This window comes from Oncorhynchus kisutch, linkage group LG7, assembly GCF_002021735.2.
Source record: "Oncorhynchus kisutch isolate 150728-3 linkage group LG7, Okis_V2, whole genome shotgun sequence".
Classification (NCBI taxonomy): domain Eukaryota; kingdom Metazoa; phylum Chordata; class Actinopteri; order Salmoniformes; family Salmonidae; genus Oncorhynchus; species Oncorhynchus kisutch.
This window is the reverse complement of record NC_034180.2, coordinates 18,797,148-18,816,765: the sequence shown is the minus strand read 5'-3', so window position 1 is coordinate 18,816,765 and position 19,618 is coordinate 18,797,148. Positions and strand designations below refer to the sequence as shown.

The window sequence follows — 19,618 nt, the reverse complement described above, 5'->3', positions numbered from 1 at the left end:
ATAACAGCACTTACAGTTGACGGGGACAGCACCAGCAGGGCAGAAATTTGACGAACTTTCTTGTTGGAAAGGTGGCATCATATGACGGTGCCACGTTAAATGTCACTGAGCTGTTCAGTAAGGTCCTTCTACTGCCAATGTTTGTCTATGGAGATAGCATGGCGGTGTGCTCGGTTATATACACCTGATAGCAACAGGTGTGGCTGAAATAGCCGAATCCACTAATTTGAAGGGGTGTCCACATACCTTTTTATATATAGTGTAGTTACAGGTTTTCTCAACTTTTTTTGTACTGTACCAGAGACCAACAAGCTATGGTTCTTCTCTATGGAGGCCTGCTTACATGTAAACTAATACTAAACTAGTACTTACATGTAAACTAGTACTAAATGAGTGCTTGGCTAGCTAAGCATCTAAGGGACCATACAGCAACATCCTGAGGACCAGTTGAGAGACACTGGTCTAGTGTATGACAATAAGTCCATCAGCTGTCAGTCATCTGAGTCCCCTGTCTGTCAATTTGTTGACCTCTGACCTTCGATCTCTCCAGGTGTGTCCATGTCGTCCATCAGCTCTGAGAGTGACTACGCCATCCCACCTGATGCCTACTCCCTGGACTCTGACTACTCTGAGCCGGAGCACAAAGTCCAGAGAACATCCTCATACTCCTGTGAGAGCCTGCGAGAGCCCGTGAGTGACCATTTACCGTACAATACAATGCAAAAATTAAACTAAATCATACCATACCATACAATATAACAATGCTGGAGGTTACCATACAGGAGATGCTGGAGAAGTCAGGGTACCTGCTGAAGATGGGCAGTCAGGTGAAGGCTTGGAAAAGACGCTGGTTCATCCTGAGGAACGGAGAGATACTCTACTACAAGTCTCCTGTGAGTCGCCACACGTCACCACTATGTGCTTTTCTGACAGAATTAGTTCAACAATAGCCTGGTCCCAGATCTGTTTGAGCTGTATTGCCAACTCCTATGGTCTTCCTCGTGGTCTTTCAGAGCGACGTTATACGGAAGCCTCAGGGTCAGATGGAGCTGAACTCTTCCTGCAGGATCATCCGTGGAGAAGGAGCACAGACATTCCAGGTGAGTGATATTGAAGAGGGACTGAAAACCAAGATTTTGGTTCTGGTTCCGAGAGCACCTCTACACACGTACACATGCACACACACTAACCTACCACCATTACCAAACTGGGTCAAAGAGAAAGGGCAGCATTCCTCTAGAGGGGCTTAACATCATCAGGGATAGCCTTGCAGGGAATGGAATGTTGTGTTCTAAAGCTGATTCTCATCTGTACTGATCTGGTGATCTGGAGTGTTTGTTTGTGTTTCTGCTGTGCGTGCGTGTGTGCATGCGTGTATGCGTGGCGTACATCCGTGTGAAGAACGCCGCTGGAATGTATAGCGGCTGTTTTTTCGGGCTCCTGACCAGTTCTGCTATGTTGTGTGTTTTTTTACATTTTAGTTTACATAATTACATAACATTACATAATGTTTCCGCCATCATTTCCTATGACCAAGAAGAGCTTCTGGACATCAGAACAGTAATCACTAACCTAGATTCGGATGGCAATTTCTACTTCAATGAGTCGGCGGCACAGGACATACTGCTCACCCCGGATCAGTTCCTAGTCCCTGACACTCGGAAGGGAAAGAGACAGAGATATAGGGGCAACGTGTAGGTACCCTGATGAACCTGTGGGCACCCTGATGAACGTGTGGGTACCCTGATGAACTTGTGGGTACCCTGATGAATGTGTGGGTACCCTGATGAATGTGTGGGTACCCTGATGAACGTGTGGGTACCCTGATGAATGTGTGGGTACCCTGATGAACCTGTGGGCACCCTGATGAACGTGTGGGTACCCTGATGAACTTGTGGGTACCCTGATGAACGTGTGGGTACCCTGATGAACGTGTGGGTACCCTGATGAACGGTGTAGGTACCCTGATCAGTGTGTGGGTACCCTGATCAGTGTGTGGGTACCCTGATGAATGTTTGGATACCCTGATGAATGTGTGGGTACCCTGATGAATGTGTGGGTACCCTGATGAACGTGTGGGTACCCTGATGAATGTGTGGGTACCCTGATGAACCTGTGGGCACCCTGATGAACGTGTGGGTACCCTGATGAACTTGTGGGTACCCTGATGAACGTGTGGGTACCCTGATGAATGTGTGGGTACCCTGATGAACGTGTGGGTACCCTGATGAATGTGTGGGTACCCTGATGAACTTGTGGGTACCCTGTTGAATGTGTGGGCACCCTGATGAATGTGTGGGTACCCTGGGGAACTTGTGGGTACTCTGGTGAACGTGTAGGTACCCTGATGAACCTGTGGGCACCCTGATGAATGTGTGGGTACCCTGATGAACGTGTGGGTACCCTGATGAACGTGTGGGTACCCTGATGAACGTGTGGGTACCCTGATGAATGTGTGGGTGCCCTGATGAACTTGTGGGTACCCTGATGAACATGTGGGTACCCTGATGAACGTGTGGGTACCCTGATGAACGGTGTAGGTACCCTGATCAGTGTGTGGGTACCCTGATCAGTGTGTGGGTACCCTGATGAATGTTTGGATACCCTGATGAATGTGTGGGTACCCTGATGAACCTGTGGGTACCCTGATGAACCTGTGGGTACCCTGATGAACGTGTGGGTACCCTGATGAATGTGTGGGTACCCTGATGAATGTGTGGGTACCCTGATGAACTTGTGGGTACCCTGATGAATGTGTGGATACCCTGATGAATGTGTGGGTACCCTGATAAATGTGTGTGTATCCTGATCAGTGTGTGGGTACCCTGATGAACATATGGGTACCCTGATGAACGTATGGGTACCCTGATGAATGTGTGGGTACCCTGATGAACGTGTGGGTACCCTGATGAACGTGTGGGTACCCTGATGAACGGCGGCGAGTAAGTAAAGCACCTCTACCCTCTGTTGTGTTGCCGAATGTACAATCACACGGGACAAGCTAGACAAGCTCTATCCTATCAACGGGACCTGAAGAACTGTAATATCCTATGCTTCTCGGAAACTTAGCTGAACATGGACATGGATCATGTTCGAGCTGGTTTTTCTATGCATCGGCAGGACAGAACGGCAGCGTCGGGTAAGCTCAAGGTGGGTGGTGTGTGTCTCTTTGTTAACAACAGTTGGTGCGTAATCTCTGATATTAAGGAAGTCTCGAGGTTCTGCTCACCTGAGTTAGAATACCACATGATAAATTGTAGACCATAGCATTTACCAAGAGAGTTTTCATCTATATTTTTCATAGCTGTCTTTTTACCACCACAAACCGATGCTGGCACTGAGACCGCACTCAACAAGCTGTATAGGGCCAAAAACAAACAACAAAATGCTCATCCAGAGGCTCATCCAGAGGCGATGCTCCTAGAAGCCGGTGATTTTAATGCAGGAAAATCCGTTTGACCTCATTTCTACCAGCATGTCATCTGTGCAACTAGAGGCGAAAAATACTCTAGATCACCTTTACGCCACATACAGTGATGCATACAAAGCTCTCTCTGACCATTACTTTATCCTCCTGATTCCTGCTTAAAAGGAAATCTCAAACAGGAAGTACCAGTGACGCTCTCAATACAGAAGTGGTCCGATGATGCGGATGCTAAGCTCCAGGACTGTTTGGCAAACACAGACTGGAATATGTTCCGGGACTCATCCGATAGCATTGAGAAGTTTACCACATTAGTCACCGGTTTCATTAATAAGTGAATTGATGATGTCATCCCCACAGTGACAATTTGTACATATCCCAACCAGAAGCCATGGATTACAGGCAACATCCGCACTGAACTAAACTAAAGGCTAGAGCTGCCACTTTCAAGGAGCTAACCCGCACGCTTTAAAGAAATCCCACTATGCCTTCCGATGAACCATTTGAAGGCAGCGTGTCATTAAAGGACTAAGATCAAAATCCTACTACACTGACAATCAACACATATGGCTGGGCTTGCAAACTATCACTGATTACAAAGGAAAACCCGGCCGCGAGCTGCCCAGTGACCTGAGCCCACCAGACAAGCTCAATGCATTCTATGTTTGCTTCGAAGCAAGCAACACTGAACCATGCATGACAGCACCAGCTGATCTGGATGATTTTATCATCACGCTTTCCGCAGCCAATGTGAGTAAGACCTTTAAACAGGTCAACATTCACAAGGCTGGATCAGGGTGCATACTCAGAGCATGCACTGACCAGCTGGCAAGCATCTTCACTGACATTTTCAACCTCTGTAATACCAACATGTTTGAAGCAGATCATCATAGTCCCTGTGCCCAAAAACGCCAAGTTGTCTAAATGACATCTGCAGCCATGAAGTGCTTTGAAAGGCTGGTCATGGATCACATCAATATCATCATCCCAGACACCCATCCCACTCCAATTCACATAACGGCCCAACAGATCCACAGATGATGCAATCTCTATTGCACTCCACATTGCACTTTCCAACTTGGACAAAAGGAACACCTATGGGAAAATGCTATTCATTGACAGCTCAGCGTTCAACTCCATAGTGCCCTCCAAGCTCATCACTAAGCTAAAGACCCTGAGACTGAACATCTCCCTCTGCAACTGGATCGTGGATTTCCTGACGCGACGCTTATTCCTGGCACGCCATGCTTATTCCCCTCCTGTACTCCCTGTTCACCCACGACTGCATGGCCATGCACGACTCCAACACCATCATTAAGTTTGTCAATGGCACAACGGCGGTAGGCCCGATCACCGACAACAATGAGACCATCTATAGGGAGGAGGTCACAGACCCCTGGCAGTGTGGTGCCAGGTCAACTACCTCTGCCTCAATGTCAGCAAGACAAAAGAGCTGATCCAAACATACCAACATGATCCAAACATACCAACACAGTCGTGAAGAGGGCACGAGGGCCTCTTATCCCTCAGGTGGCTGAAAAGATTTGGCATCAAAAAGTTCTACAGCTGCACCATTGAGAGCATCTTGACTGGCTTCATCACCGCTTGGTATGGCAACTGCTCGGCATCCAACCGCACAGAGGGTAGTGCATCACAGAGGGTAGTACATCCCTGTCATCCAGGACCTCTATAACAGGTGGTGTCAGAGGAAGGCCCTTACAAATTGTCAAAGACCCCAGACACCCTAGTCATATACTGTTATCTTGGAAAGCAGTAGCGATGCACCAATTCTGGAACCAACAGAACCCTAAACAGCTTCAGTTAACCAAATAGCTACCCGGATTATCTGAATTGACCCTTTTTGAACAAACTCATCACATATGCTGCTGCTACTATTTACTATCTGTCATTTTTATTCCTAGTTATATGTACATTTATACCTCAATTACCTCGTAACCCTGCACATGGACTCAGTACTGGTGCCCCGTGTGTGTATATAACCAAGTTATCATTACTCATTGTGTAGTTATTATTACTTTTATTATTACGTGTTTAACTATATCAAATTATTGATCTATTTCCTTTCTCTCTGCATTGTTGGGAAGGGCCCATAAGTAAGCATTTCACTGTTAGTCCACACCTGTTGTTAATGAAGCATGTGACAAATTAAATTGTATCTGATTTGATTTGTGCGCCTGTGTGTGTGTGTGTGCTTGCTTACATGTACGTGTCTGTGCCTACCTGCTTGCACAGGCACACTTTCACCGGCATGCTTTCACAACTCAATAATGCATTTCTCTCATATTTTCTCCATCTCCTGTTCTAATCAGTTGATAACGGAGAAGAAGACGTTCTACCTGACAGCTGACTCTCCCAACATCTTAGAGGAGTGGATCAGAGTTCTACAGAACATTCTCAAGGTCCAGGCCAGCAGCCCCGTCCCAATGGAGACCACTGCAGCCAAACCTACCATGAGGGGCTGGCTCACTAAGGTCAGGGGTCAATGCAATCACTAGGCTGGAGGTGGGGCCTAAGATATGAGGGTTATGGAGATGAGAAACAGACAGCATGTTTAAGGGGATTGGCTTGAGCAAGGTGAGGTACAGAATGACTTATCTTGATCACATGATGGGTGGTTCATTGGGATGTAAGCAGGATGGTTTGTAGATCACCGATTCTGGACACAGCCTTGCTCAGGCGATCCTTTCAAACACACAGTTGTCATGGAAGCGTTTAACTTGTCTTTTTAACGGGAGACAATACAGAACAACACAGCTATTCTCGCCCAACATAGAGGGAGACCTGTTATATCAACCATATGTTTCATACTAGGACACAGGAAAGTTTAAACGAACCATTCTTTCGACTGCAAGTCACAGTTTGACAGAAGGCTTTCACTTTCGGCAAGATTCCTGGAAAGCTCATTTGCGTTGGGACACGGCTATGGTTAGCACCCCTTACTGGTCAGGGTATGATGGAATGTTTGAGTGATATCCTCCCTTTCACTCCATCCCCCTCTGGCTCTTTCTTGTCTCTCTCCACTGAGGTGTATCTGTCAGTATGGTTAATACAGGGGGCTTGGCAACCTTCTAACATCAGAGGAGTGTCTGTTACGGCTGACGGACAGGTGAAACCTCCCTCTGCTCTTCCTTTAAAGAGGCTTTGATCTCGACACTATGACGTTATACACCTCAGAGCTCTATAGTTATGTACTGTTGGTTCACTACCTCTCTCGCTGCATATTTGACCTTTGACCCCGATGAAGAGATGTACAGCTGGGATTATGAGTCATGATGACATGTGGCCAGGAATCCACAGACACACATACACACCAACTCTCTAGTGCCACCTGGTGTTCAAAGGAGAAATATGTGATACAGTCAGTGGTTAATGAGTGTATGACCCTCAATACTTTCTCCTCGCTCTCTTTTTCTCTTTCTTTCTCTCACTCTCTTTCTCTCTCTCGCTCTCTGTCCTCTAGGTGAAGCATGGTCACTCTAAGCTGATGTGGTGTTCTCTGGTCAGCAAGGTGTTTTATTACTACAGGAACCAGGATGACAAGGTACTCCCTTCCTTTTCTCCTCATAAACTTACCCTCAAGTGTCCTCAATTGTTGCCTGTCTCTATATCAGGGGTGCTCACATTTTTGGGCTTGGTGGGATGCAGGCCAAACAATAAAGGGTAAGCAAAATATTTCTACACATTTATTCAGAAAAATAAAAGGTAAGCAATAGCTTTTTAGGGTCTTGAATCAATAGCTTTTTAGGGTCTTGAATCAATAGCTTTTTAGGGTCTTGAATCAATAGCTTTTTAGGGTCTTGAATCAATAGCTTTTTAGGGTCTTGAATCAATAGCTTTTTAGGGTCTTGAATCAATAGCTTTTTAGGGTCTTGAATCAATAGCTTTTTAGGGTCTTGAATCAATAGCTTTTTAGGGTCTTGAATCAATAGCTTTTTAGGGTCTTGAATCAATAGCTTTTTAAAAAATGTAATCATAAAATTACACTTCAAACATGAATCAAATTGTGGCCATATATTTTGACACTCTGATTATATTAGTATTATTAGTATATTAGTATTAGTATTAGTATTAGTATTAAAGATTTATTCACATTTTTACAATTATAGTATAGAAACTGCAACCAAGTTTCTATGTTCATAAAACTGAAAACAACTGTAGCGTTCTAGTTAAAGGTGCTACACACAGGATTTTGTATAATGTTTGCAATTGTAATTTCAGAAAATGTCCATAATGTATCAGGCGCTAATAGTGGAATGATAGTGTTTCACAGTATCACTTAACCGCCATTGTTGTGATTCGCTTGTTGATTTCTCTCGCGGGAGCAGCATCCGTTCCGACTTTGTGGCTGGATTATCTAGTGAAAGTCTCTGTCATTTTTCTGGTTGCTAAAATTCTTCACTGTTCGCTCAATTTCAGTTTGTGAGAAAACGAGCACTGAATAGTGTAAGGAATCATTGTGCTGTTTAAATCGCTGTAAAATATCTTTCCAATAACAAAACAAATGTGTTACTACGGCTGTTTGAAGCACTTTTGGTCCACCAGCTTCAAACAGCTTTAAAAACAATCTTTTCAGTTGTTGAAAATATATTTCATAGCGGTTTAGATAATATGGCAGGTAGCCTGGTGGGTAGGAGCTCTGGGCCAGAAACCAAATGGTTGCTGGATCAAATCCTCGAGCTGACAAGATAAAAATCTGTTGTTCTGCCCCTGAGCAAAGCAGTTAACCCACTGTTCCCTTGGCGCTGATGATGTGGATGTTGATTAAGGCAGCCCCCGCACCTCTCTGATTCAGAGGTTAAATGTGGAAAATGCATTCAGTTGACTGACTAGGTATCCCCCTTTCCTTTCCCTACACTATTTAGTGCTTGTTTTTTTCACAAAAAGTGAAATTGAGCGAAAGGCTTAGAATTCTAGCAACCAGGAAATTAGTTATTTCCAGATAACACAGCCACAAAGTCAGAACAGCTTTCCCATTTCGACAACAGACGCCACTCCGGCGGGAGAAATCAATAGGTGAATATCCCAGCCAATCACAACAATGGAGGCTAAGTTATACTGTGAAACACTATCATTCCACTATTACTGCAGATATATTATGGATATGTTCTGAAATGCAAAAATTCTAAACAATCCTATATGTAGCACCTTTAATGTCCTGCAATTCCACATATTTTGCCATGGGATGGAGTTTTGTTTTTGCAGTTTTGATGCTAATTCCCTGCATTTCTACATATTTTGCCATGACTTATGCCATGTTCAAATGATTTCTGAGTGAGAGTGACTAAGAAAGTAAATCAATGGGGGCCCCCTGGAGGTCAGGACCCCTGGGCACGTGCTTTGGGTGCCCGGTCAGTAATTCAGAAATGATTACTACAAGGCTTAGATAGCTGGCTAGACTAACTTATCTAGAAAATGTTAGCTGACATGGACTAATTGATTGACTGTCAGTGACTGACATAACATGAGGAACACTGCTGATGCACTAGCACATGTATTTGTTTTTTGGTCAGGGGCCCCATAGTGGTCCTGGAGGGCCAAATCAGACATCACCCTAGTTTGGTTGGCTCTGCTCTATATCATATGTGAATATATTCCCTAAATGTGTGTGTGCGTGTCAGCTCCCCCTAGGCCAGCTGCGGATGCGCGAGGCGGTGGTGGAGGAGGTGGACAGGTCATGTGACTCGGACGAGGACTACGAGGCCAGTGGGCGTGGCTTCTTGTCATCCCACTGTACGCTAGTGGTGCACCCCAGAGAGCAGAGCCCCACCTACCTGCTCATAGGCACCAAGCAAGAGAAGGTACAGCACTCTAAAACTACATTACCCACACACCCCCTCACCTACATGCTAATAGGCGCCAAGTAAAACTCCACACTAACCCTAATCTATGACCTCTTCCTATGGAGGTAGATAAGTGCCAGTATTATGTAAATAAGTACAGTGCAACTCACAATATTTGTAAACAGGAAACACAATACTCAAATGTAAATCGCAATTCACAGACAAATCAAATCAAATGTTATTTGTCACATGCGCCGAATACAACAGTGTAGACCTTACCGTGACAAGTGTACTTACACACCCTTAACCAACAATGCAGCATAGTTTGAAAAGTAAGAACATATTTGCTCAAAACATTTATAAAAAATAAAATAAAGTTTAAAAAAGTAACACAATAAAATAACAATTAACGGGGCTATATACAGGGGCTACCGGTACCGAGTCAGTGTGCGGGGTAATTGAGTTAATATGTACATGTAGGCAGGGTTAAAGTTACTATGCATAGATAATAAACAGCAAGTAGCAGCAGAGTAGAAAAAGGGGTCAATGCAAATAGTCCGGGTAGCGATTTGATTAGCTGTTTAGCAGTCTTATGGCTTGGGGGTGGAAGCTGTTAAAGGAACCTTTTGGACCAAGACGTGGGCATCCAGTACTGCGTGCAGTAGCAGAGAGAACAGTCTATGACTGAGCTTTGAGGGCACTATGGTGTTGAATGCTGAGCTGTAGTCAACAAATAGCGTTCTCACGTAAGTGTTCCTTTTGTCCAGGTGGGAAAGGGCAGTTTGGAGTACAATAGAGATTGCGTCATTTGTGGATCTGTTGGGGCGGTAGGTGAATTGTAGTGGGTCTAGGGTTTCTGGGATGATGGTGTTGATGTGAGCCATGACCAGCCTTCCAAAGAACTTCATGGCTACAGATGGGAGTGCTACGGGCCGGTAGTCATTCAGGCAGTTCATTTTGGCAGTTAGCTACCTCCATATTGTAAACTGGGTGGTTTCGAGCCGTGAATGGCTGACAACCGTGGTACATCCGACCGTATACCATGGGGATGACAAAACGTTTATTTTTACTGCTCTAATTACATTGGTAACCAGTTTATAACAGCAATAAGGCACCTTGGGGGTTTGTGGTATATAGCCAAATACCACGACTAAGGGCTGTATCCAGAACAGCCCTTAGCCATGGTATATTGGCAATATATACCACACCCCCTCCGGCCTTATTGTTTAAATATAATACACGGTCGCACTTTGGCACTTACCTGTCCCCATTCTTTCCCATTCGTTCCTGTCCAGGACACCTGGCTGTATCATTTGGCGGTGGCAGCGGGCAGCAGTGCCAGCTTCAAGGTGGGCACAGAGTACGAGCAGTTAGTCGGGAACCTGCTGGACGTAGAGGGTGACCCAGGTAAGACATCTACAGTCACCAAATCAGCCAGTCGGTCAGTCAGCCATCCAATCGATCAGTCTGTATGTCTGACATCACAAAATATGACACATGAGAGGGCTACTGACTAACAGCAGTTGACTAGGAATACCTTAAAAGATCTGTATGAGATGCCAAGGATCCAAGGATTTAGTCAGGGGCTCTTTAATGTTATTTTCAACCAGGAGGACTGACTATTGAAACGTCTTTATCCAGTCGTCAATCTGCAGACAGTGTTTATGACTGGGCTCTAGTAGGGCTGTTCCTGGTCAGCTGTTGCACCACTTGAGTTTGTAACCCAATCTCTGTGTGTGTGTGTGTGTGTGTGTGTGTGTGTGTGTGTGTGTGTGTGTGTGTGTGTGTGTGTGTGTGTGTGTGTGTGTGTGTGTGTGTGTGTGTGTGTGTGTGTGTGTGTTCTCAGACTCTGCGTTGTGGAGGAGTGAGTCTCTATGTTTCTGTAAAGACGGCCTGCGCTCCCCTCTCACCACTCTACCCTCTGAAGCTCTGCAGACTGAAGCCCTCAAACTCTTCAAGGTTGGTCCCTTCATCTCTCTCTCCTCCTCTCCTTTGCTTCCAACTTCCTTCACTTCCTTTCTTTCAGTCCCTTTGCTTTCTCTTCCTTTGTATTTCCTCACGTCCCTCCTCTCTTTCTCCTCTCCTGGCTGCATTCATGTCTACTGCTCTGACTGAGGCTCTCTCTTGGCCCCCTACTCCATGGCCCTCTACCCTACCGTCGCTCAGAGATCAAAGCCTCACAGTAGGGGTCTCGAGCTCATTAGAGCGGTAATGGGGGTGATCATCTCATCTGATTGAATGGAACCTTTCTTCTTGTACTTGTCCTTGTTGGGCGGTAAGATGGATGTAATCGAATGAGGAGGGAGTGTGACAGACAGACAGCACGGTGAATGTGAGAAGTAGTTGGGAGAAGGGAGTGGGACAGGGACGGGGGTAATAAAGTGGATCTGGAGGAGGATGGACCTTGATCTTGATGTATCCTGTTCCTCTCTTTTCAACCCGGCCGCCCAGTCCGCCTCCCCCCTCCCCTTCTCTCTATGCTTTACTGAGCTTTCCCTCTGCCCCACATTTCGGGTGGCTTTGTCTGATTTGGTGTTCCATATATAGAGGAATGGATTAATTGAGCTCACTCGCAACCCTTTAAAGTCTCTGTTCCTGTTCAAATACTTTGAACCTGCACCCTTCTCTTCTGTCCTCCCCATCTTTGAAGTATAGTCCCTGATCCGACACGACTGGGTTAGTGAAAGGCCCTTTCATTTTCACAATATTCATTTATACAGTGCCTTGATCCTGATGGTGAACATTCTCTTGTTGCCCTCCAGCCATGACATGACAGGCTTGTTTGACGGCTGCATTCTGACTTGGTTTGATTAGAATAGTAATCAGTCTCCAAGTAGGAAACACCATCATGTTGCTGCATGTTTCATTACAATTTTTCTACCTGAGTTAGGTAGTCTCACAACTGTATGTATTTGCCTCCACCTGCTGGTAGGAAGGTGGTATTACACTGACATATCATTGCAGGTGTTTTAGATTGACTTCGCGGTCTGACTGCACAGAGCCACTGATCTACAAACCTTCTTACAAAGTAACTACTCATTATGTGCTCAAGACTACCGATTCTACCCCTTGCTTATACCCTTAAATACATTGATTATATTGTTTCTCAACACATAAACTCAGCAGAAAAGAAACATCCCTTTTTCAGGACTCTGTCTTTCAAAGATAAAAATCCCCAAAACTTCACAGATCTTCATTATAAAGGGTTTAAACACCGTTTCCCATGCTTGTTCAATGAACCATAAGAGAGGCTGGACTGAGGGTTTGTAGGCCTGTTGTAGCAGGTCCTCACCAGACATCACTGGCAACAATGTCGCCTATGGGCACAAACCCACCATTTCTGGACCAGACAGGACTGGCAAAAAGTGCTCTTCACTGGCGAGTCGCGGTTTTGTCTCACCAGGGGTATTGGTCGGATTCACGTTTATCGTCAAAGGAATGAGCGTTACACCGAGGCCTGAACTCTGGAGCGGGATCGATTTGGAGGTGGAGGGTCCGTCATGGTCTGGGGCAGTGTGTCACAGCATCATCGAACGGAGCTTGTTGTCATTGCAGGCAATCTCAACGCTGTGCGTTACAGGCAAGACATCCTCCTCCCTCATTTGGTACCCTTCCTGCAGGCTCATCCTGACATGACCCTCTAGCATGACAATGCCACCAGCCATACTGCTCATTCTGTGCGTGTATTCCTGCAAGACAGGAATGTCAGTGTTCTGCCATGGCCAGCGAAGAGCCCGGATCTCAATCCCATTGAGCACGTCTGGGACCTGTTGGATCGGAGGGTGAGGGCTAGGGCCATTCCCCCCAGAAATGTCCGGGAACTTGCAGGTGCCTTGGTGAAAGAGTGGGGTAACATCTCACAGCAAGAACTGGCAAATCTGGTGCAGTCAATAAGGAGGAGATGCACTGCAGTACTTAATGCAGCTGGTGGCCACACCAGATACTGACTGTTACGTTTGATTTTGACCCCCCCCCCCCTGCCTTTGTTCAGGGATACATTATTCAGTGTCTGTGGAACTTGTTCAGGTTATGTCTCAGTTGTTGAGTCTTGTTATGTTCATACAAATATTCACACATGTTAAGTTTGCTAAAAAATAAACGCAGTTGACAGTGAGAGGACATTTGTGTTTTTGCTGAGTTTACATGTATCACAATCATTGCAAGTAAAACCTTTATCCTCTTTATCCCTCCTTTCTTCAGTCCTGTCAGCTATTCATCAACGTGCTGGTAGAGTCTCCCTCCATCGACTACCACACATCCCTTGCCCAGAATGCATTGCAGGTGTGCCTGACGCACTCCGAGCTCCAGAACGAGATGTACTGTCAGCTGATCAAGCAGACCAACCGACGCACGCCACACAACTACTCCCTCACTCAGGTATGTTAGAGACTGGAACCCCTTTCCACTACTCAGCATGGCTGGCCTGGTTACACATCCACTAAGTGTCGAATAGCACTATCTGGTAAGCAAATATCAGAGTTAGCACAGTTTGGTTCTGGTGAGCAGATCTTCCTGTCACTTGTTAAATGTTATGCTTGGTTGCTTTAGTGTTGCATGAGCTGTTGTGAATAGTGTGTTCTCCTCTCCTCAGTGCTGGCAGCTGTTGTCTGTGTGTGTGGCTCTCTTTCTGCCTCAGCAACACTTCCTGTGGTACCTCAGACAGTATCTGCAGCGTCATGCAGACCCCAAGTATACACAACGATGCACGAACACACACACAAACCAATTGATTAATGATAATCCACTGTCAAAGATAATCCAACTACAGAATAGTATGATCATTGTTGATGACCCTGTGTGTGTGTGTGTGTGTGTGTGTGTGTGTGTGTGTGTGTGTGTGTGTGTGTGTGTGTGTGTGTGTGTGTGTGTGTGTGTGTGTGTGTGTGTGTGTGTGTGTGTGTGTGTGTAGGAGTGAGGTGGGGAAGTATGCAGTGTACTGCCAGAGGTCTGTGGAGCGTACCCTACAGAACGGGGAGCGAGAGGCCAAACCGTCACGTATGGAGATCCTGTCCATCCTACTCAGGAATCCCTACCACCACTCACTACCCTTCAGCATCCCTGTCCACTTTATGAACAACACCTACCAGGTAACCCACTAAACACAGGCACGCAGCCAACTAGCACGCAAACAATCAGACACCTACCAAGTCAGAAAGATGGAGAGGCACACACAAAAAGTTGGCAAAGTGCAGACCACTGGACAATAAACTATGAAAATGCACACGTTCTGTTACACCCAATCATTTAAGAAGACACACTCTCCTCTCCCGTCCTCTAGGTTGTAGGCTTCGATGGCTCCACTACGGTAGATGAGTTCCTGAGCACCCTGACCCAGAGGGTGGGCATGAGGAAACCACACCTGTCTGGCTTCGCCCTCTTCACTGACGACCCCTCAGGGAAAGACCTGGAGCACTGCCTACAGCCCAGCGTCAAGGTCAGTGTGGACTAACATACTCTGATTATATACCTGCACATGGATTGTGGCAGTTGTTCTAATACCGCACAATCAAACCTTTTAGTGCCCGCAACTAAGTATTAGGCAGTAAACAGACAGGTAGACTGGAATCAGAACAGGGAACAGGGAATAATGTACAAGAGAGCAGGGTCTGCCCGTAGAGATAGATAGAGGACTCATCTTTTTATCGGTGCCGTTATAGCATCTGTGACAGCATGGGCAGCACCATTGAGGATATCTCCATTGTAAAGTAGTCAATTGTCTTCTTCTTCGTTGGCTGATTGCGCCCAACTCGTAGGAATCCCCACTCACGTGACTACTTTAAAATGGTGGAAGCACTCAATTTTCAACGGCCATATTATAACAGGTTTGATCCACAGTGAGTCCTGTATCTATGTCAATGGGTCTGCCTGGTCAGTTTGCACGGTCAGGAAAACTCCTGGCTCCAAAGTAGAAGACAATTAACTAATTGATCTTTTAACTCTCACCTCTGCCAACAGATCTGTGATGTCATCTCCAAGTGGGAACAGGCCCTGAAAGAGCTGCATCCTGGGAAATATGAGGGGACACGCATCGTCCGTCTGACATACAAGAGCAGGTAGGCTTTGCCTTGTTTTAGTTCCTTGATGTGTTTCATTGTTGAGCTGAGGACACCCAAAATGGATGACGAGGTGCAGACCAGCGGATGTTTGATTTAGATTTTTACGAATAACGTATCACTCAGTGCCACACACATCAAGCGTTAACCATTGTAATGTCTGTTGTGTAGGTTGTGTTTCCGGGCCCAGGCTAAAGGGGAAATGGACCGTGAGCGCCTCCTGCTGGCCTACCAAGTGAATGACGAGGTCCACCAGGGACACTTCCCCGTCAACAAGGAGTTGGCTCTGGAAGTGGCTGCTCTCATGGCTCAGGTTGGTAGTGCTTTGGTAAGGAGAGGGGCATTATGGGAACTGAAGCACATCATGCCAAAGGTTTTTATTTTTTATTTTAATGGTCTAATACGATTGACTTCAAATGTGTTTTTATTACAAATCACAACCTCTCCCTCTCCAGGTAGAGCATGGTGACCTGGACCGTCCGGCTCCCTTCTCCCCCAGCAGTAGCTCCTCTCCTCAGCCTAAAGCCCAACAGATCTCCCCTAGCTGCAACTCTCCTCAGCCCAAAACCCAACAGATCCTCATACAGGCCCTGGAGCGCTTCTACCCCAAACGCTACAAACAGGACTGCAACATGGACCAATTCAGGTAATACTCCCATACGCACAACCAGCTCAGGTGATGCATTACCCTCACACACAGATGAAGTAAGACACAGGCTTCTACCCCAAAAACACTATTAACAGGACTGTAGCATGGGCCAACTCGGGCAATACTGGCCACGTGCACGCATTATACTCAGATAAAGATGCCTACACAGACACAGACAAGACTAATTATTTCTTCAACTCCCCTCAGAGACCTATCAGAGTGCCTGGCCACTAAGTGGTCAGTCCTGCGTGGCTGCAGTGCCTCAGAGTGTGTAAGAATCTACTTGACCGTCGCTAGGAAGTGGCCGTTGTTCGGTGCCAAGCTCTTCAGTGCTAAGGTACGTGGGGATGCAAGTAGACTGAACAACCTCTACCGCGTTCCTGAACGAGTATTCTACTGCAAGGGTCCAGCAATAGTGTATCTGTGCAGTATGTTTCCAGCTTTTGCTGAATCTGTGTCTCCAGTGACGTGGAAGGTCTCTCTATAATCAAATAATTGTTTCTGTCTTCTTTCCTCTTTTTGGAAGGCCAAGTGTTTCAGTATTTACCCAGACAATAGCCCATTCCTATTGAAACCGTTAGTGGCACCGATATACATGGAGCAGGTACCGGTGTAATCAAGTCTGACACCGACAGGCTCCTGAACAGCTTCTATCCCCAAGCCATAAATCTGCTAAATAGCTAACAGATTTTCATCAAATCAAATTTTATTAGTCACATTGCGTGCCAGTACAGCGGGTGTAGACCTTACAGTGAAATGCTTACTTACGAGCCCCTAACCAACAATGCCATTTTAAAAAATACGGATAAGAATAAGAAATCAAATTAACAAGTAATTAAAGAGCAGCAGTAAAATAACAATAGCGAGACTATATACAGGGGGGTACCGGTCAATGTGCGGGGGCACCGGTCAGTTGAAGTAATATGTACATGTAGGTAGAGTTATTAAAGTGACTATGCATAGATGATAACAACAGAGAGTAGCAGCAGTGTAAAGGGGGGGGGGGCAAATAGTCTGGGTAGCCATTTGATTAGATGTTAGAAGCTGTTTAGAAGCCTTTTGGACCTAGACTTGGCGCTCCGGTACCGTTTGCCGTGCGGTAGCAGAGAGAATAGTCTATGATTAGGGTGGCTGGAGTCTTTGACAATTTATAGTGCCTTCCTCTGACACCGCCTGGTAGGTCCTGGATGGCAGGAAGCTTGGCCCCAGTGATGTACTGGGCCGTATGCACTACCCTCTGTCTGAGTTGACCCTTGTGCTTTATTCTCTATGCATACTCACAGGACTCACACACCATGACATTTCAACACACACATAACATGCACACACATTTATACTGACTCTACACACATACAATCATAGTTTACGCTGCTGCTACCCGTGCTACTACACCTGCATTGCTTGCTGTTTGGGGTTTTAGGCTGGGTTTCTGTACAGCACTTTGAGATATCAGCTGATGTACGAAGGGCTATAAAATAAAATTGATTTGATCATAGATCCCGATGTCACGCCCTGACCATAGAGAGCCCTCGGTTCTCTATGGTGTTTAGGTCAGAGCGTGACTAGGGGGGTGTTCTAGTAATTTATTTTCTATGTGGCTGGTTTGTATGGTTCCCAATTAGAGGCAGCTGGTAATCGTTGCCTTTAATTGGGGATCATATTTAGGAAGCCCTTTCTCCCAGCTGCTTTGTGGGATATTGTTTTTGAGTGAGTGTATGTAGCACTATGTTTGTTCACGGTAGGGGTTTATGGTTTAGTTTAGAAGTTTCACTTTAACTTTCAAATCACGCTGCTACTTGGTCCGTCTTTCCACACGATCGTGACACCTGATGCCTAGTCACCTTACCCCTATACATACAGTATCTACCTAGTATCACTCCAGTATCCCTTCACATTGTAAATATGGTACTGGAACTGAGGTATTTGAGGTATTTGGAGGTATTTGGACACCCCTTCAAGTTAGTAGATTCGGCATTTTAGCCATACCCGTTGCTGATAGGTGTATAAAATTGAGCACACAGCCATGCAATCTCCATAGACAAACATTGGCAGTAGAGGTGCTCAGTGACTTTCAACGTGGCACTTTCATAGGATGCCACTTTTCCAACAAGTCAGTTAGTAAAATTTCTGCCCTGCTAGAGCTGCTCCGGCCAACTGTAAGTGCAGTTATTGTGAAGTGGAAACGTGTAGGAACTGTCTAGAAGTGGATACGTCTAACTGCTCAGCTGCAAAGTGGTAGGCCACATAAGGTCACAGAACAGGACTGCAGAGTGCTGAAGCGCGTAGCGCGTTAAAATCGTCTGTCCTCCATTGCAACACTCACTACCAAGTTCCAAACAGCCTCTGGGAGGAACGTCAGCACAACAACTGTTTGTTGGGAGTTTCACAAACCTAAGATCACTATGCCCAATGCCAAGCATCGGCTGGAGTGTTATAAAGCTCGCCACCATTGGACTCTGGAGTGGTGGAAAAGCGTTTTCTGGAATGATGAATCACACTTCACCATCTGGCTGTCAAATCTGGGTTTGGCGGATGCCAGGAGAACGCTACCTGCCCCAACGTCAACTGTAAAGTTTGGTGGAGGAGGAATAATGGTCTAATAATTGGCTCCTTAGTTCCAGTGAAGGGAAGTCTTAACGCTACAGCATGCAATGACATTCTAGACAATTCTGTGTTTCCAATTCCCTTGAGCCAGGCCTAAAGGCCCAACATCAGTGCCCGACCTCACTAATGCTCCTGTGGCTGAATGGAAGCAAGACCCCGCAGCAATGTTCCAACATCTAGTGGAAAAGCCTTCCAAGAAGAGTGTTATAGCAGCAAAGGGGAAACCAACTTCATTTGAATGGCCATGATTTTTGGAACGAGATGTTCGATGAGCAGGTGTCCACATACTTTTGGTCACGTTGTGTAGCTTCTCACTTTCTCGCATTCTTCTTCTTCTTTTTTTCTTTTTTTCTTGTGTGTTTTTGTTTTACCTTGTTTTATTTTTAGCGCTACATTGACATTGATTACTGCATTGTTGGGTTTTAGATGGCAAGAAAAGGCATTTCACTGTACTTGTGCATGTGACATTAAAAAAAAACTTTAGGCTTGAGCTACTGTCTCTGTATACCATCTGCGCCTCTCCTCTGTCTCTGTCTGCAGCCTATACCTCCCTCGTCTGTGGAGCAGTCCCAGGTTTGGCTAGCCGTCAATGAGGATGGACTGTGTGTGCTTGACTATACCATGGTAAGTGTGTGTTTATCTACATGTTTATATGTCTGCTTCCTTAGCTCATTTACCATGGAGTAAGTGATTATTAACCGTAATCCGACCATGTGGCATTACTGGTACTAAAAAGGGCCACAAGGGGGGGGCGTGTTTCATTGCTTCAGTACCCACAGCCAGTGGTCAGAGGACCACCATCAGAAGAAAGCTCTTGAACAGATAATGACATCATATTTCAACCATTAATTACCTTCATTACACTTTTTTTTTTTTTTAAGACAACAACCTTTCAGAATCCAACCAAAAGTTTTATGCTTTTGGTATTCTCTAATTCCTTTTTTAATCGGGCACAATCTTAGTTTATATTCAGAGCACTTAAGGTTTGGGGTTTCTCTTCACTCTTTACCAGTCTGCCTGTTGCCAGACCACAGGGGCAGAAGCTTGTTGATCTACTGGTCTGGAATGATTTTCTACTGCAGCGTTT

General features: G+C 45.7%; 1 protein-coding gene across 2 annotated transcripts in view; it reads left to right on the top strand.

The window, feature by feature from the left end:
* plekhh1 (pleckstrin homology domain containing, family H (with MyTH4 domain) member 1) overlaps positions 1 to 19,618 on the top strand; it is a 63,705-nt gene that overhangs the window by 37,473 nt on the left and 6,614 nt on the right. For both annotated transcript variants that reach the window (XM_031828620.1, XM_031828621.1), the window contains exons 13-29: positions 551 to 690; positions 783 to 893; positions 1,014 to 1,100; positions 5,755 to 5,916; positions 6,906 to 6,986; positions 9,064 to 9,243; positions 10,521 to 10,632; positions 11,072 to 11,184; positions 13,426 to 13,602; positions 13,817 to 13,914; positions 14,135 to 14,312; positions 14,504 to 14,659; positions 15,181 to 15,278; positions 15,450 to 15,591; positions 15,734 to 15,924; positions 16,135 to 16,264; positions 19,072 to 19,155. In XM_031828620.1, coding sequence (XP_031684480.1) covers positions 551 to 690; positions 783 to 893; positions 1,014 to 1,100; positions 5,755 to 5,916; positions 6,906 to 6,986; positions 9,064 to 9,243; positions 10,521 to 10,632; positions 11,072 to 11,184; positions 13,426 to 13,602; positions 13,817 to 13,914; positions 14,135 to 14,312; positions 14,504 to 14,659; positions 15,181 to 15,278; positions 15,450 to 15,591; positions 15,734 to 15,924; positions 16,135 to 16,264; positions 19,072 to 19,155 — 2,240 coding nt within the window. The remainder of the gene's footprint in view (positions 1 to 550; positions 691 to 782; positions 894 to 1,013; positions 1,101 to 5,754; positions 5,917 to 6,905; positions 6,987 to 9,063; positions 9,244 to 10,520; positions 10,633 to 11,071; positions 11,185 to 13,425; positions 13,603 to 13,816; positions 13,915 to 14,134; positions 14,313 to 14,503; positions 14,660 to 15,180; positions 15,279 to 15,449; positions 15,592 to 15,733; positions 15,925 to 16,134; positions 16,265 to 19,071; positions 19,156 to 19,618) is intronic.